General features: G+C 41.2%; 2 protein-coding genes across 4 annotated transcripts; both read right to left on the bottom strand.

Moving 5' to 3' along the window:
- Positions 1-378: 378 nt before the first annotated feature.
- On the bottom strand, positions 379-2,233 carry LOC116253521 (peptidyl-prolyl cis-trans isomerase CYP19-3-like). The gene is made up of 2 exons (XM_031628359.2): positions 2,020-2,233; positions 379-1,043 (listed from the first exon to the last, which is right to left on the bottom strand). The coding sequence occupies exon 2, from the start codon at positions 999-1,001 to the stop codon at positions 483-485; it is 519 nt and encodes a 172-aa protein (XP_031484219.1). The 5' UTR covers positions 1,002-1,043; positions 2,020-2,233; the 3' UTR covers positions 379-482.
- Positions 2,234-9,975: 7,742 nt separating this feature from the next.
- Positions 9,976-18,746, bottom strand: LOC116253509 (uncharacterized). Of its 3 annotated transcripts, none has more exons than XM_031628345.2 (11): positions 18,411-18,746; positions 16,022-16,186; positions 14,168-14,320; positions 13,904-13,958; positions 13,735-13,793; positions 12,889-13,014; positions 12,401-12,571; positions 12,281-12,317; positions 12,024-12,196; positions 11,628-11,711; positions 9,976-10,252 (listed from the first exon to the last, which is right to left on the bottom strand). In XM_031628345.2, exons 1-11 carry the CDS (start codon positions 18,525-18,527, stop codon positions 10,223-10,225), a joined length of 1,170 nt encoding a protein of 389 aa, XP_031484205.1. In that variant the 5' UTR covers positions 18,528-18,746; the 3' UTR covers positions 9,976-10,222. The 3 variants fall into 3 exon arrangements, with proteins under 3 accessions (XP_031484205.1, XP_031484206.1, XP_031484204.1); XM_031628346.2 differs by having other exon boundaries at positions 9,976-10,239; XM_031628344.2 differs by lacking the exon at positions 9,976-10,252 and adding an exon at positions 10,263-11,426.
- Positions 18,747-19,148: the final 402 nt, after the last annotated feature.

The following is a 19,148-nucleotide window of genomic DNA, read 5'->3' as shown; positions in this document are numbered from 1 at the left end:
TGAGCAGCCCCTCTCGTTCAAAGGGGGATAGACATCATGACGTGACTCGGAAACATGCCAGAAAAATGACACCCTATGTCCCTATTAATTCAGCTAAATGGACATACTTAAATTATGGAAAACTGATGTTACAAGGTTTGATAATCCTTTTTTCCTTTCCCAGTCATAATTCAAGATTCTGTACCCAACAAAACTAACTATAAAAGAAATTGGTCATCTGAAAACTAAGGGAGCGAAAAAGAGAAACGAGAACAGAAAACAGCCGCTGCCACAATACGGCGAAAAAGAATTCTGCAAGAAAAGTGAGGGCTTTGCTGGTAACGTGATGTAATTGCACCACACACTCCATTTCGTTCCCATGGTGGAACCTCACCAAAATTCGAAAAACAAGAACTTCAATTGATTTTCCTTTTTTTTCTTATGAAACTTCATTTAGTTTTCCTACAAGTGGTACCATAAAAAGACTTATTTCGGGCGGGGGACTAAGAGATCTGCCCACAATCTTCAATGAGGACCGGCGACGACGTAGACCCACTTTGAGACCCCACCTTCTCCATCGCCTGAACCACCTCGTAGCCCTCCAGGACGTGGCCGAACACGACGTGCTTGCCGTCCAGCCACGGTGTCTTGGCGGTGCAAATGAAGAACTGAGAGCCGTTGGTGTCTGGCCCCGCGTTGGCCATGGAGAGGACGCCCGGCCCGACGTGCTTCTTCCTGAAGTTTTCGTCGTCGAACCTGGCGCCGTAGATGGATTCTCCGCCCGTGCCGTTCCCCCTAGTGAAGTCCCCGGCCTGGCACATGAACCCCGGTATGATCCGGTGGAACATTGACCCCTTGTAGTGGAGCGGCTTACCCGAACCGCCGATCCCCTTCTCCCCAGTGCATAGGCACCGGAAGTTCTCCGCCGTCCTGGGCGTGATGTCGGAGAAAAGCTCCATCACCACCCTCCCTGCCTTTGCCTTCCCGATGAGGATGTCGAAAAATACCTTCGGATTTGCCATCAGTTCTCCTGAGGATCCTGGTGTCCTATGACACGTTTGCCGCTGCACACATCAAAACATACAAATTAGGGGAATATCAGGAGTGCTTACATTAGATAGACAGCAGAATAATCATTCATCCCGATCTTCGTTACCCGCCCAGATCAAAGAATTTAAGCATCAATTTCACAGTGTGAATGCAAAAACAGAAGACTTCGATTCTTCCTTGATCTCATTCCCGTAACCTTACGAGGATTTGGTTTAAGCAGTAAGTGGCATTGAAGTTCGGAGGCCAAGCAACCCGTTTATGAAATGGAAAAGAGACCCGAACGAACCTTACTCCCAGAATGGTGGAAGTAGAAAGAGAAGTGTGTAACCTTGAAGCCCCATACATGGAAAAGGATCTAGATCATTTTCCCACACAATGGACCCCAGAAGATGATACTTCTTAGATTTCACATAATCTAACCTTTATCTAAGAGAAAAAAAAGCCTACAATAGGGAGGATGCAAGAATGTTTTTCCCATGAACACAAACCTCTAGAAACGAACAAAAAGATCATTAGAGAGGTCTTAAAGGGAAAGGAAGTTGGTTCTATTTCGCACAGCTTTTGAGCTCAGAGGGCATCTAGGCAGCCCATCGAAGCCTTCGATATGTGCTTTCCCCTCTTCAATAAAACCGAGAGAGAAAGAGAGAGAGGCGTTTTCATTTGAAAAAAGACAAAATGCAGCCCAACGATTGGGCAAACAACAAAGAGCCGCCCAACTTCTAAACTACATCAAACAGGCGACGTTCAAGCTTAATTCTCAAACTGCGAGAGACGACGAAATCGACCTTGGCTGTCCGGCGCTGACGCTCTCAGGCCGGACGGAGAAGGTAATGGGCGACAGCGTCGCCCATCCGCCTGCAATGGGCGACACTGTCGCCCTTTACTGGAGAGTGTTGGGATCCCCGACCCTTGACAAATCCATCGCCCACGACGCCAGCAAGGGTCGGGATGAACTGGTAAAGTAATTAGAAGACAAAAAATAGAACTCACCACACCAGCGTTTTTCAACGGAAACCGGCAGAAACCAAGAAAACGAATCTCTTTTTCTCTGCTCTGTTTCTAGACTCAAAGATGGAAAACGACCCACAAGCAAAGGTTCCAGAAGCCTCAACCGCCACAGAAGACTAGCTGAACGGAGAAGAAATCGTCAAATTCATACAGGAGCCCAGACGAGGAAGAGAACCCGCATGTGCTGTTCGGAGACCTTACGCATCTTATAGCGAGTGGGGCGGGAGTTAGGGTTTGGTGGTCGAGGCAGCAGCGTCCAATGGGGAGGAGCTTTTACCAAAATGCACACCCGAGATTTCGTCTTGGCAGTTGGAAGTTGGCAGTGTTGGCGGGGTAGAACCGGGAAGTGGAAGCCAGCAGCTTTTTGTACTACGCTCTTAGCAGCCAGTTCGCCTCATTTCTGTATCTACTAAATATCGGTCTGATATCGGCCGATACTTGCTGCATTATATCGGCCAAGAACATAAAAAAATGTCCGCGGATGGGAACTGGAAGTATCAACATTATTTTTGTTCTATTAAATACTTTGAAATATTTATTAATTTTTTTTTTAAAAAAAAGTTGGAAATAACCCGATGGGATGCTGTTTGTTGACTAGTATCCTGTGTAAGGGCCGACTCTCTATCTTAAACATGAAAGCTAATGTGCTTCAAGTTGTCACATGTAAAAAGGGCATTAAAACCCTGGAGTTGGGCATGTGGAGCTTGAGAGGAATGGAGTCCAGTGAGGCCTTACTTACTAAAGCTCACTCTTGGGACGATAATGCAGAATTACATATGGTGAATGGCTGGCTGCAGTTTATGGCAAGAGAGTCAATGGCAGTCTTGGGATCATATCGAACAATAAAGACTGGAAACGTCGACTTAAAAGTGATGCTGGAAGGCAAGAAGCCGATCAATAACAAATGGCAACACAATAAGAAACTCAGCTAACTTATAAGGGTACTTTGCCAACTACCTACTTTAGAGGCTGGGGAGCAAATGTGTTCGTATGGAAACCGGAGACCGAGATGGGAGGGATGATGGTAGTTAATGATAAGTTTTACATGCTTCAGGCGCAACCACGCTGGTGGTTTTTTTTTTGCCTATTGGTGGCAGTTTTGGGGCAGTTGGGTTATGCTTGAATGGGTTCTTTCGTTTTTTTCTACTGTTGTGGCTTCTTTTGTCCTGTACATATCTTTATTTTTCCCTCAATAAAAGGGAGGGAACCTATCTCCCAGCAGCCGTTTATTGGCCATATGAATCAACAAGCTGATTCGATGTTCAAACTGCTTGATAGGGTTCTATGCTCATGGAGTCTCAAACAAAGGGCATCTCTTACATGTTCATTATTTGTACGCATCATATACACGAGTATAATAGAAAGCAAAAATCACCCTGCCGAAGCTCTCATTCATTCTTCTGAAGATCATCTAACTTATTCTAACATCAATAATCGGGCAACTTTAAAGAAAACATAAGGCGGGGAGAGAAAGTAACCAGATGTTAGTTAAGCAAAAGGGGTACAAAAACTGAGTCATCATAGTAAAATAAAAAACCGTAACGCACTACTTCGTGCAGTTGAAAGCCGTTGCTTCACCATATTCATTTGTCGAGCAGGTGATCCTCCATTCTCCTACTTGGTTCTTCCACTTCAAACATCCAAGATAACTTCTTTATCCTTGGAGTGACGTCGTTCCAAAGATGCAAAAAAAGTTGGAAATGTCGAAGGGAACATAACTTGGCTTTTGCTGGTCGGAGTACTCTTCTCAATCACGTAGCTCTATACCAAACTTCCTTAAGTCGGTTCATTCCATGCCTACATGCATGACCAACCAGATTGAGACCAAGCTGAGGAAATCCCTCTGGTTCGGCGGCGCAGGTTGTTACAAGTGCTAGTTGGTCAGTTGGTTTGAGGTCACTAAGCCTATGTCTTATTAGATGGTGGCACTCAATTTTCAACTTCCAATCGCATGGTGAGAAGTAAACACAAGTTATACACCGTTGCTTCTCCAGTACCGATTCAGATGACAGGATGCTGATGGTTATCCTCGATCAAAGCTGTCCATGTGGAAAGGATAACGAGTTCAATTGGGCTTCGACCTCTACAGGTAGTTTCTCTGGTACTACTCATATCTCTAAGTGTGTTGGTGCAATGGGATCGGCCGAGAGCTGACCCAAGATGCCAACTTCTGTGCTACAAATGGGTGGCCACCGACGCACAAGTTGAAGTGTGGCAGGGATGGCACCTCAAGGCATCAAAACAGGCCTTGTATGGTGAGGGTTGGATAGGGGCTTTGGCATTACTCAGTCGTGAGTAAAACCCCCCTCATCCTAAAATTGTACCACTCATTCTACTTGCCCAAGATTGGACTCTCAAAGGATGCCTGTGGGGAAAGGGCCCCTTTCCCCAAGAACAAAATTCTTGGCAGGGCTGATTGTTCAATGGAAAACACAAACTCATGATACCATACGGAGATGCGGTTTTCACCTCCTTAGTCCTTGCAACCTTTGCTTTGCTCAAGAGGAGACCATCGCATACTTGTTTTGGCATCGACCTATCATGTTTCATCTATATCTTTTGTATGGGACTCGCATAGGGTGGTAGAGAGGAATCCCTTATGTGTGACATCATTCAAGGATCAGAGAAGTGCTGATCATTAAAAGGTATACGGATCTTGTGGATAATTTGGCTAATAAACATGGTGGTGGTATTTGTAGTATGACAGGGAATGTCGCAAAATATAGTGTCTGAGCATACTGGTAAACTGAACTGATTAAAATTATTGAGAGAGAGAGAGCACTAAATCCATGTTGCTAAGGATTGGAATGGCCAAAGTTAGGGATCAACAGGTTTGTTTACCACAATTCATCGGTTTATACTTGTTAATTGAACATGGATTCAGATTTAGATTTGCATGGGAGAAAATGATCACAAGGACTTGTCTCAATTCCTCTACGATGAGAAGGTGAAATTCACAAATTGGCAGGTTGTTTATCAAAAAGTTTGGTCGATGTTGCAAATGGGAACTCCTGAAGGAAGGCTACCATCAAAGCTAGCTAAAAGTTGCAGCACCTTAACTTTCTGTTCCAAGGCTGAGAAGCCGATGACGTACAGACTTGGGAAAATCTTTATAAGAGACAAGATCTGAATCATCAAGATTGTTTGATCTTATTCCCGTTGATCAAGTGGGGCTGAAGGCGGACGTGTGTGACCCAAAACTGCACCTTAGTCTTTTTCATTTCTCAAATATGCCTTGGTTCTTATGCTGGTCCAACCTTTTTATCAGGGAGCTTTTACTCACGGCATCCAAATGGATGCTTCTAGTGGTCACACGTACCGGAATACGAGTGCCAGCCATGTCGTCAAGGAGAGCATCTTGACCAGTCGTCCGACCACATGCAGATCAAGGATCTATAGCTTCAACAATTTAGTGAAGTACAGAAAAACTCAGTAACTTTTGCTTCAAGGTCTCCCATCGACAGTGCTGCTCCTGCCCAAATCAGAGGATGTTTTAGTCATTTTTGAGGAGAGATGAATTGTCTCGACCTGCAAATTGGATAACCTCAGCTGCCATTGGTCCTCCTGCACTTTTGTTATCAGCAGGTAGACAAATGTGACACGCCAAAGTGGCTGGCTGTGTGGTGTCCGTGAATCCAGTCTCTTTCTTTTCACTGCTTTTTCCGGGCATATTTCTATCAACCAAGGCTCACTCTATAAATGTGAACCTCCCAAGTTGAGAAGGCATACCAGTTGTGGTTTATCCTTCCTTCAAGTGGGTTGAGTTTAGGTTTTCCTTTCGTATTCAGTCGAGTGGAACACATACCAACGTTTCTCCACACTTCGTTTCTGACAGTCTCACTGCTGAGCCCACCACAGACGCAGAGTTCACAAGGCTAGGTTCCCTCTTGTTATCTTTCTTGTTGCCACCACAGTGAATCTTTTTTCTGCTATTGTTTTTGTTATCATTTTTGTCCTCTTGTGTAAGGTCATGAATAAGGATACCAGTGACAAGCCAAAAATTTGTGGTGTCAAACGGCGGCAGCGGAGCAGGTTACAGAAGCAAGCACCAGAAACCTTACAATTGCATCCAAGAGACTGTAGCTCGGAGAACAAAATTCCAATTCCTCTGTTGTCGCCTGTTGCCATTGTGCCACCTACAAAAAATGATCGATAGTACAAGTCGCTGGGACGAAATGAATCATGAGATTCTTTTCTATCAGACAGAAAGTGCAATGGCTGTTGCACAAAATGTACTGGTTAGAGTCGTACACAGCCTAGGCAATTGTTCAACTAGGGAATAACTGATCTTCCAACTGCAATTACGTTACCTTTCAGCCTTTAACAAAAATTACATGTCAATGTCAATTTCAGATTTCAGCATGGTATAACGTATAACGTGTTTCCATTCCCTTAGTGGTGTTGGTTCTTACTTTCAAATGCACAACGTGTGACTGTTGCGATTGCGCTTAGTTCTTCCTGGTTAGCTATGCTGGATCACCAGTCCTCCTGGTTCTGAAGGACTGTGAAACTGTGCGCACCTGCAGACCAAGTAGCATGCCTCTGTTTTCTGCTTATGAAGGGACACCAAATTCTGTTGATCTATTTTGCTCTTGGAAAAAGCCTTATTAAACACGCCAATATTCTTTCTGCAGTATCGATGATCACATTATGAAGACCGATATAACAGTAGCCAAGTTTTCGTGAGAAATCTGAAACTGTTTGGCCTTTTCACATTTCCCTCATTAGCTCGAGAAAAGGAACTTGCTCAACCCAAAAAAGGGCAGGAAGGCTGGAATGGTGGCTTCCACCTTGTCTTTGTTGAGAACTTGAGATAGGGTAGGAATTTAACGGCGCATTGAGACTGCAGAACTCTGTTCTTAATTGGTCGCTGATTCGTAAGTGCTCTCTTTTTCCTTCAAGTCAATGGGCTTGCACCGTTAGGATGGTTCAAATAAACAGGAGCTCATACAGGACACACCGGTGTCAAATCCTTTTCTCGAACGCCTTCCAAACTGTTGGGATCTTTGCTTCAGACGTTGTCTCCACTTCTTGGTCTAAAATCAGTTGGTTCTGTAGTCTTAGAAATCTGCTGATCCCAAGTATTCCATCTCCACGATTTTACAAACATAAAAAGTAAAGAGAAGGCATGACCAAAAGAATTGTGTGAAATGAAGGAATTTGTCCAGCTAAGGCACGTTGGTTCTCGACTGATTAGCAAGCCGGAGAGTGAGCCAAGATCTAATTGATTCTTAAATCGGCAAATTCATGCCAATCCACTTGCCAAGGCTAAAAAGACCGGCAGCGCGCTTGTGAGGAAAGGGGCACGCCACCCACGCGAAGCTTTAGTTTCGATCTCTTCAGAAAAATTTTACTAGGGCTATATTAGAAAATCTCAGGAGAAACAGAAGGCTAGCGGATCTAATAAGACTAAAATAAAGAAACTTGATTATGTTAGAACTTGGAAAAAGTTCAAGGCACATCATTATCAACAAGTTGAACAGCCATAGATGGGCTAGAAAACCAAGGGCAGTCAAACCCACTCTGTGTAGCATGGTTTAAGTTGTGCAAGTCCGATGGAATCTGAATATGTTTAATTGCATTCTGATACTAAAGCAGATTCAATTAGTAAACAATTCGAGCTTAATATCGAGATTTCAGTTTGAACGGTAAACAAATCATATTCTTGGACAGTTGCATGTTGGCGTTCACGTTAAATCAAGGATTCGGTCTTAAGTGGTACTTGTCGACTCAACATTTTGAATCTAATACGGCTAGAATATAGATTGGACTTGCTAAATGCCTAGATGCCAATCAAGGCCTGCCCATCTACGTCCTAGTTAATTACTACAATGTTCTGCCAAAGTATAGCCGATTAGTATGGAGAAGAATAAACACCATCGATTATAAGTGCGACCCTTGATTTGGCTTTTTCTTTCCTTCTTTTTGCAACATATTGCAGCAAATCTGAAGAATTTAAAACGACGAATCAAGATTGTAAGACCTTGGTAACCTGAATATTAACACATTTATATCCTGTGGTGGAAGTTAACAGATAACAACAACAACCATGGTAGGTTCCCTTCACGCCCAGCCAACCCGGAGACCCTTATCAGCCATCCATTGCCCATTGGCGTTGCCATGTGCCAATTTTTCTTCGAGTACTCCGTCATTTTCTTGCTTGTGTCTTCTTGTTTGGTTGGTCCGCAGGACTTCCAACCAACAAAATCTCGTTCAATCACATAAAATCTTTAGATGTTGCCCGTTCCAACCACGCATTTTTGCACGTCTCTCCCTCTCCCTCTGAAAGCCAACCTGGTGAAGAGTTTCTTTCTCATGCCAAATAGTTCGGGATTGAGCAAATCCTGCCTTTAACTCTTCAATCGATCAGATGCCGGAGGCAGCCAAGAGTGCCGTCGCCAACGGAGGCAGGGTTTCCGATGTCCAGCAACGGCCGCCAAGCAGATTGCAGAAGCGGGTTTAGCTCTTCAATCGATGAGATGCCGGAGGCAGCGAAGAGTGCTGTCGACAACGGAGTCAGGGTTTCCGATGCCCAGCAACGGCCGCCAAGCAGATTGCAGAAGCGGGCTCCGCCTCCCTTGCAGCTAAATCACCCTAAATTTGCAGCGGAATACAAGGCTCCTATCCCTCTCTTGTCGCCCATTATCGTTCTATCGCCGAAGGTGAACCAGTGGTGCACAGAAGCGGCACAGTAAGCTCGAAGCTACCACCAAAGCAGAAAGCCTGCTTTTTCCCCAGTTTTGGCTGGCTTGTGTATGCTGACGTTACAGGTTTAGGTTTCTGTGTAGAATCGACTAAATCATACTTCTCTTCCAATATGACCCGATTGATCGGAATTTTTTAAAAGCTTAGAAGTTGGGGGCATCGGATTCTCGATGGTGCGCGTTCGACCATCCAGTAATATTGCTTGGTAACCGCGATCATTTTTGTGCAATATCCGCCGTTCGTGATGTTATTTGCTGCGAAAATCACCAGAGCGAATATAATCTCGCCGTAAATCCAATCAGTCAATGTTTTAGCTACAGATTAGAGAGACTCATAGGTCGAAAATGAAATACAAGCCTCAACAACCTCCAAAACATATAGATGCTCTGCATGAACGTTGCTGCTTCTAAGAAATTTTTTAGACGGTTGCAGATGCAATCCAGTTTCATGGGTGTTGCTCTTCGCAACAAGTCAGAGAAAGGATACGGGTTCGCAGATTCAGGCGGAGGAGACAAAGGAGTTTTGCTGCTTGCCCTTAGAATGTAAAGGCCGATGCTGCTACACCGTTAATTTTCGAAGAGAATAGGTCGACCAGTGGCTGCGCAGAGAGAACTGCTTTGCAGGATTATTTTTTCCAGCCAACCTAGTGGGGCAAACAAAGGGGAAGGGAAAAAGGACCACCGATAACACGTATTAATTACCAACAAGAAGCCTAATCTCTAGCAAAGAATTCCCTACATCCCCCAAATTTTTGGAGTAATGACCACACGTAAATTAAACCGACTTTCACCAAATTTTGTTTGGGTTGTACCACACACAATCTGCCTAACCCAAAATCTTGTTGCCAAATATTCCTACAGAGAACCAGTTCAACTTGCTTTGATTTGAACGCGAGTTGTTATTTTAGATTTAATAAAACATAATTCAACCGAACTCCCAAACTTGAACCTTAGGGAGTTCGACAAAATTCAAAGCTAGTTTCATCCAAACAAATCCACGTCTTCCGAAAAGCACATGCAAGCACACCTCTAACTAATACAAAGTATGAGGAACCTATTAATTTTTTTTTAAAAAAAAATCTCGTTTTACCTTTTCCGGAAACCTTGTCACTAGAATTCACACATTTAATGAACGTCAGTTCATGCTACACAAGCTTCATTCTACCGTGGTTATGCGAGACCTCAGTATTTACACTGTAGTTAAAAAGTCTACCAAGGAAAAACGCAAGAGATGTAACATAGGCACCTCAACCTCTTATACAATGGTTGAATATATATTTTATATATACGGGATAGTTCTTACAAAATTCAAGCACTTTCTCGCTCCTACAACTGTATACAAAAGCTGGAAACTAACAAATGGGAACAAAAAAGAATAAAAAAACTCGAACTCACAAATCCAATGATGGACTTGGGTTAAGAGCACCCAGTAACGACCCAGCTTGGAGTTGTCGTAGTGCCGGAGGCTGGAACCTCAGAAATCAAACTCTCCATTCGCCTGCAAGAAGGAACTGCATTGAAACAAAGTTCGAGAAGAGCCATTTGCAATGGAGATTAAGTGGAGAATACAACAATTACATCCACGTCCCAGTCTCATGGAAAGCCATTTTTTCTCCTACAAAAGTGGGCCATCATAGCAAGCGGTATATAATAAACGAAAGTCTGTGTACACGAGATGGTAAAAAACTAAAAAAATTATTTTCCTTCAAAAAATGCATGAATATGCTAATCATAGATACAAGTCATTGTACAAATTGTCTATAATTCCAATAAAAATATCGCTGGGGGTTAGGCTCCCTACAAACCGTCCATAACTCACACAAGGGGAATATGCTACTCCATTACAGTAACAAATTTCAACGCTAATTGATTAAAGGCCAACTTTGCAAAAACATTTTTAACCCATAGCATGAAAGATAATACAACTACGTCTGGGCCTTCTGCTAATTTACGCTATTCTTGCATTTAAAACCTCTGCAACCAAAACCTCTTGTGAACTTACTTTGGACACGAGTAATTCATCACAGGACTATGATTAATCCAGAAAGCTCGAATCAGCTGTAACTGAACCCATACGTAACAGATAAAAAGCAGAGCCATAACCAGCCCGCGAATCATAGGACTAAAGATGATATGCAGAGCTCAGCTCCGCCAGATAAAAGTACATAAAATTAAAGTGAAGCATGTTACAAAAAGGAACATGATACAGTTTTTCAAGAACATGGATTTTGCATATGTTCCATGCAGAAATCTCAATTATTTCACTTCAGCTTGATTTAAGCTGGCTTTTGCAGGACTCATATGAGCCAGATCTAAAGCTAAGCCAGGTCCTATAAATAGATCAACCAAGGAGGAACACAATATACTCAACCTTTCAGCTAATACCTGCCATGGTTGATGCAGGAAATACCTACGCAACCAGGTGTGGATAACAGCCTATTTCTCTATCAATGGCATCAAGTATTCTCACAGACGGGTAAGACAATGCGTTCCTAAGTAAATTTGAATAGGTTTCTAGGCTACCAGGAGGCAGGTCCCCCACTCTATGGGGAGTATCCTTCACAAGTGGTCTGTATATCTGCCTTATATTCCAAAAACCTAAGGCTTCAGCATTTTGGACATGCTTGTCACATGTGCAGAGAGTTTCCAAAGACCCCACCACCAGAGGCTACATGTTCCTGACAGCTGTAAAGAAAAAAAATGGAAATAAGGTGCTTGGAGGTGCATGGACAGGCACCGAACACCTGGACAACTCACACATGTAAACTAAGAAAGTCTCATTAAGAATCATTGAAATTTCTTATTGGTTGTGACAGCCTCTACAAAATAAAATTTGAGTTGGTTGCAGAGTTCCAGCTTCAGAAGGGGACGTTTACAAGAACTTACCTTAGTGAAGAGGATGTCCTTATTATTCAAGCGCATTATGCCATCTTTAAGTATACATTTCCATCTGCTCTTAGTTCTGTTCACCTGTTGCAAGTCCAAAAGAATAAAATCAAAAGTCCCCTCAAAGCCACAGGTAGACTATTCAAAATAGAATACACACTCCAAAATTTTGGTTTTCAGAAGCAATGAGAAGAGCACAGTTTCCTTTACCTGAGAAGAAAACTTGCAGTTTGAGAGTAATGATATGGACAGAGAAATTTGAAAATGGGGTACACGTTTATGGCCATGAACACAATAAATAACTAACGAAAGAATATTTCCTACTTCATAGCTGATAAAAGATTTACCCATTAATGCAAAATTGCAAACAACTAAATAAAAAGAAGTCACCAGAACCTTTTCAAATTGTGCTAAGACCAAATGATTTATGCTAGGTTCTTCATCTCCTTGATCAAGATCATCCAAATCATCATCATCATCATCATCTTCATTAAGAGGTGGTTCCTCATCATCGGCTGCTTCAGTTTTGGCTGGTTTAGGGGTAGCAACATTTTGAGGGCTTAAAGGATCTGTAGCATAATAACCATCTCATTCAAGGGTCACATGTGCATGGAAAACTCAAAAGGAGATGAAAGTAAACTGCACGTGCTTACCATAGTATGGAGCATTATAATCTTCATTAGCAACATCCTTGAAATTTTAAAAAGGCAAGCACATCAGCAAATTGTTCATGGACATAATACAGATAGCAATAAAATTCACGTTTTGCTTACATCTTCATAAATATCATGCAAACCATCATTTTGTGGGATAGAAGCAAAAGCTTGTTTGGCTTTGAGTAAAGAAGCAATTGTGGCGTCAGCATGCATCCTGTGTTCTAGCCTTAACATGTCAGAGACATGATTGTGACTCCCCCCTTTTGGAGGGACATCTCTTGTCAAAACCTGTAAAATGAAAAAAAGAAGAGCAAGAACCTTAAACCCTTGATCTGTTGTCTTAACGTGCATTAACAATTTTTCACATGCACTTAAAATTGCTTCTGCACATAGAAAGAACAAAGCAATGGAAAGGATAACAAATGTGGCACACAGTTCGTCACACTTGAATTACCTCATCCTATAGCTATTCAAAAGCTAAAATTGAGTGGTCGTAATGTTCATTACTTTCAAAGACGATTATAATCAAGGAAAACAACAAAAGAAAATATCAAGTGCAATAGAAATAAAGATCCAGTGCAAGCCAGTTACATGAAGGTGCCTACATTTTCAGGACCAGAAGGTCGAAAATCTGCAGAACCATCTTGCTGAGGTATGTATCCACCTGGTATAAAATGTGCTGCTGCATAATCATCACGCTTCCGTTTGCCAGAAGTCATTGTAAAGAAGTCCTGGAAAGTTGTCATACACACAAATTACCATATCTAACATGCGAAACTGATAGAAAGCCAAGACAAACAAATGAGAGTTTCACAAATGATTATTTTTAACCATAATAAAGCACTAAATAACACTCAAACTTTAGTTTCTAACTTTCTACAATCTAATGAATCAGATTCAAACTCTCTCTCTCTCACACACAAAACCCATTCCCCTGAAAAGAAGTTTTGCATCCAACCATTATGTGAACGCCCAGGGATTGGGAGGACTCAACATTTCCACCATGGTTATATCTGTGTTTTCCTTTGCATTAATCCATGAATAATAACAAAGAAAATTCCAGCCTTTTTTGAAAAATACCAAGGGTTTACTAAGAACACTTGCAGATCTTTGATACAAAAAGGCTAGTAACTTGACAATCATCGAATAAACCATCCCCTATACAGGTCTATAGACTCTATACATAATAGACATTTGATTTTCTCTTATTTCCTAGTTCCTAATACTTATTTTTTCATATTTGTTTTGCATTAATAACCTTTTATTGGTTACAACTATTTATATAATAATACAATTTACATATCATCTGTGCCAAACATGTTGGGTGAAGAGTGTGTGGGACATGTTATACAAGAAATAGCTTAAATCTGATCTTAAGGATATCCATGGACGCATGGCTGTCGAGAGTTGCAAGACAACATGGAATATATGAAGCCAACAACAATAATCACCTTTGTCGCAGGTCCCTGCGAGGTTGTTCCGCCTTCTTCTTCCCTCCCCTCCTCATATGCTAAAAGCTCAATCAAGAAACAATTAATCAAGCATCCTCAATTTCATTTAGACAGAATCACCCAACAACAAGCACTAAATGCTATTGAAAAATCACATGCCCTCACTCACCAATATTAACATCAACCCCTAGTGGTCTTTGATTCATCCAGGGAGAAGGTGGTTGCTGTAGAAAGGAGTAAAAAAATTACATTGAAGTAAAATTCACAAAGAAACTACAAATGTGCCACCTTGACAAAGTCAATGCTTGTTCTAAACACTTGTCAAGGCTAATTATAAGCAAAAGAGTAACTGTAAAGCTTCCTAAAACCTAAGCCAATGAAATGTCATTTTCAACCTTAACACAAGAGTGAAGAACCAATCGTAATTTCTAACCATGTAAGAAGCAGGCCTGCCTCCCTTGACTTCTGTATTAGACCCTGCACCTGTATCAGGTATGGGAACAAAATCACTAGGACCTGCAGGAAAGTACTGATATGCAACAGGATCCACAGGCAAAGGGGTCTGTATTGGAGTTTGCAAAGGTGTCTGCAAGATATTATGAAAACAAAAAATAGGGCATCAGAGAGAAAGAGAGAGTGACGATATGAAATAATGTTAAATAGTTAAAATTTACTTATAAAAGCAAAAGAACAACTAATATGTCTTCCCAAATATGATGCATACTGCTATTTTTGCATATACTGGCAGAGATGACATTACATCTAAGAAGTATTTATGAATTCCATTTGTAAACTTTGATCATCTTGCGAACACCAAAACCAATCTTTTCTGAAAGATAAAGAAATGCCACAAACCTCAAAACAGTTCATATCACACCTACACCTGCTTCCAGTTAAGAGATGTGTTTATATTTATGCATTGTTTTGTTTTATTATGTGGCTCTAGAACAGTTCCTTGTTATCTGTATCCAGGTGTTTAATACTGGTTGTATGTATGGGTATATATTATAATCGTCCAATAAGGATGATGCCCTTGTTGTTAATGGGATACTCTACCATCTCCTCCTATTGAGACATGTGGTTCCTGGCCACACTCTTTTCCTCTTCAATTTCCTTCTGCTGTGAACAGATTTTAGGAATTCTAACACAAGGCCAACTCTTAGATCCATGGGTTCCACTCCTATTTAAAATCTGATTCAAGGAAAAACAAATCACTCCAAGGAAAATCAGAAATATGGTTTTTTTCCTATATTATTTTGACAAAAAAATATGTGAGACAATATATTGCACAATTTTTAAAAAAACCACACAAACTGGTCTGAACACCCAGCCCTCACAAACAAGGGTACATTAAGCATTCAAATTCCTTTGAAGTGTGTATCTACTGCAATCTACAAGGATAACCGCCATGTCATATGAGAAGGTTACGACCACGTGTATAACAAGTGGGTACACGAAACACATGTACATCATTTATATAAGAGGATAAGGCTCTTCTTTGGAAGCCCTTCAAGTGTAGAACTATATTTAATGCCAAATTAGGAAAAAACAGAGAATCACGGAAGATGGGATGGTTTGGTTTTCTGTCTAGCATTTTGATTTTTCTTTTACCAGCTACAGTATATGTATTTTTTATTTTTTAATCACCAAATTCTTCACATGATTTCTCTAAGAAAAATGAAAATTGTCAGGGATCCTTATGCCCCAAAAAAAACCCAAAAATGAGATCTGCAACTATGTTCCCTGTAAATCTAATTTTTACCCAATAAAGTGCTCCTATGCTGATTGCTGAAGACATATGCAAGAGATCTTCAGCCAATGTAAAGTTATGCAAGCACCCCCAAAGAAAAACTATAACTTTCAACTGCTAGCTCTCTTGCAATATAAGTATTTAAATTTAAAAGATTGTCTTTTTATATGTGATTATATCTTTGATCTCTCCTAATTTTAAAGCATAACAAGCTAGGTAGACCAGTGCCAAGCTGTAGCCACCAAAAAAACCAATAAGCACATAATGTCTACAAATGCAAATACAATGCCAATGCATTCATTCGCATAAATCAATTTAATTTCAACTTTCCCTTTCCCACTCTCATGACATCCGACATAGTAACAAATATGATGCTGGAAACAGATAATTACCCAGGATATAACATGCATTTCATGGAAACAAAATGCAAATCCACCCGAAAAGATATGAAAATACTTGTGAAACTTAGACTATGTGGATCAGAAGAAGTGATAAAAGTCTACAGCATAAAACTAAAACATGCAAGCAGATCCTTACAGGAGGAAACAGCATCTCAGCTGTTGGAGTTTCATATTCTTCTGTCCCTTCATATGGCACATTTAAATCATGGACTGGAGTAATTGGACCAGCAGATCTGGGAGTATTGTTACGTTCTAGAGAACCCTGTATTGCTCCACATTGCATCATTTTTAGCTCCCATAACTGAAAAATAAAACACATGGAGTGTTAATTGAAGTAGCTGTTGCACGGTACTCATTAGCACCAATAAGTGCATGTGTCTGCCTGGACATCCACATGCATACTTTGTACATGAGGTTCTCATGTTCATAGACAAAATGATCACAAAAGAATTAACAGTTGGAAAACACATCTGCTCACTGAATGTGACATCGAAAAAAGAGCAACCATCAGAATTCATGTAATCCAGTAAGCTACCATAAGCATACATGAACACTAGTATAACAGATAAACCGTGTCTTTTTTTGCATAAGCAGAACACTTTAAATTTTATTGCTTTTTTTAGGCCAGCAATGAGTGGCTACCTACGCATTGACGATACCATGCCACAAGCCACAGATGAAACAATGTGCTGTATTTCAGATAGAATGGTGGCACTATTGGCAAAAAAATTTCAGTTTCCAACATCAATACCATGAGCATTTTCTGTCTGAGTATTTTTCGTAACAAATTAAAACATATTGCCTTCACCAATATCAATGAACCTTAGGATATCTCACTTGCTATGAGATTGAAACACTCATCAAATGGGATTTTTATGTATGTTTTCTCTGTCGGATGGAAACAGAAGCCTTAGTGCAAGCTCTGCTGATTATAAATCGGAATAACTGAAAATATCAAAAAAAAAAATTAAGTATAAATTGAAATATAATATAACTTAAAACAAAACAAATGCAAGTGGAAAACATTGTCAACCAGAGATGACAAAAGCAACCATCCAAACCTAAGCACCACTTGTTCATTGTGGCTTAATATTTGCTTGACCATGTCCATGAAGTTACTACGTCTGAGCATCATTTTGCATTGACAATCAATGTGCATGCAAACTGATTTCTGCTATATGATGTAACCAAGCATACAATAACTGCTTAATAAAGATCCCTAGTCTTGCATATACCTAGACCTGTCTACAGAGAGGTGACTTAAATCCCTAAGGCAGCACTTGAGACAGGTAAAACACCCCTCACAAATAAAATCCCACCCTGCTTGCATGGGTCATCGCTCCTTCAATCAAGTACTGTGAATGTCACCATTCACCTCAAAATGAGTGGAAAAATACACCCGACAAACAGACGGATTGTTTTCTCCGTAAAATGTAGGCATGTCATCCAGGTGAAACTTCTCCAAGACAAGTTTCACCTATAACAAAGGCCCTTCTAAGGAGGACCAGCTGTGCAATTATCAATGGATTTTTCATTCTCGACAATGTAGAAGAAAAAACAAAAAAAAAAGTCAAAACCTGTATTGCAAGGACTATTGGTAGGGACATACTTTCTAACATTGAATATGGAGAGGGCATCTTACATGAAGCACAAAAACGTCATATGAAAAGATATTAATAAAAACTGCCACATAGCACCATAAAAAAGATTAACTCGTAAACTCAGTGCAAATAAAAAATTACTATACTTTAACCCTGTGTTTTTGCCCTTCCTTGCACATTCTCCACACTAGGTCTACTAGAGCACAAAGATATCGTGTCCAAATTTGAAGATACTAAAAGATAGGTCATAGGAGAAAATAGTCCTTGACTAATAAGTGGTGGGTTTCCACAACAATATGGGAAGCTTGGAAGATGAGAAACAGCCAACTTTAGATGGAAATCCAAACACATTCGCTCCACACTTGTGTTCTATGAAAATGAAAGTGGGACCTCTAGGGCTACCAGAGTATCCCATGTGGAAAAGATGTTCCCCCAATCACGCTCCGTGAATCTGTTCTTTTCCACTTCAGTTGTTTTGTTGACCTTCATATGAACGATTGTCACGTTTCCATACAAATAAACACATGGATAATCCTATCAGTCTATCTGCTTCAACCTTAAAAAAGCGACACACAAGAAGAACTATAGTTTTATACATCTTCTAGCATACTCTATTTAGCAAAATAGGAAACTACTAAATTAACCCATGTGTAAGCTGTATCTAAATAATCCCAAGTGAGAAAACAAATGAAACTAACCGTTTCCATGCCCAAGATTCATCGGGAGACCACCCTACTTGCTCCAATGCCCATCAGCATGACAAAACACACACCACTCTCTAGCATACAACGGACCGGAGAAAACCGAAACCCTATTTCCACTACCACAGTTCTAGCACCAAAATGGAAGCGGCAAAAAAAGGACGAACGACAAGGACGACAGAAAGAAACAAACATTTCCTTTCGCGACAGGAACGAAAATTACCGCCTGTAGCTCCGAAAGGACGCCGTCGTCAACGCCCTCGTTGAGGAATTCCTCGCGAAGCTTGCTCACCACTGAATCCACGACATGGAGGTAGACAGCGGAGACGCTCGTCGCCATTCCGCGAACCAAGGTAAGAACAGGGACCAAACAGGATGTCCGACGGCAAAATCAGACTGTCGGCATCCAAAGTTCTGATCTTCGAGAGTACAACCGGAAGGAATGCCAACCACCAGAAAGCTCGAGACAGACCGAGCTAGGGTTCCACAGGGTGGGAGACAAAGGTAGAGAGACTATAAACTGGAGAATATAAATAGGTTTGCGTCCGTCCCTCCTCTCGTTGTCAGAACTAAGCCACTTTGGCGGACTTCGTTAATAAGAGACCCTGTGAGGTCCAATAGACACGTGGAAGTCTAGCATCAGGCCACGTCGTTCCGTGGACGAGTGCCGCTAAGATTGGTGGTGGATCTGCCCCGAACTGATCCGGTTTGAGTCGGGTTGATTTAACATTTTGGGTTCTAGGACGAGTACTATATCCGGATCCATTTGCAGGTTCTGGATTCAGGTATCAGGAGTTACAATGGGGGAAGCGAACCAAATGGATCGAATAATGGCTGGATTCAGTTGGACTCAAATCTGGATCCCGAACCTTAACATTGGAACCGAATCGAAATTAAATTCCATCCACTTCGGTTTTGTCTAAATTTGCAACATATATTCCATTACTGGATCCATTAGAAG

The sequence above is a fragment of the Nymphaea colorata genome, chromosome 4 (genome assembly GCF_008831285.2).
Source record: "Nymphaea colorata isolate Beijing-Zhang1983 chromosome 4, ASM883128v2, whole genome shotgun sequence".
Lineage (NCBI taxonomy): Eukaryota > Viridiplantae > Streptophyta > Magnoliopsida > Nymphaeales > Nymphaeaceae > Nymphaea > Nymphaea colorata.
The sequence above is the reverse complement of the archived record's forward strand: the minus strand, read 5'-3'. Positions and strand labels throughout refer to the sequence as shown.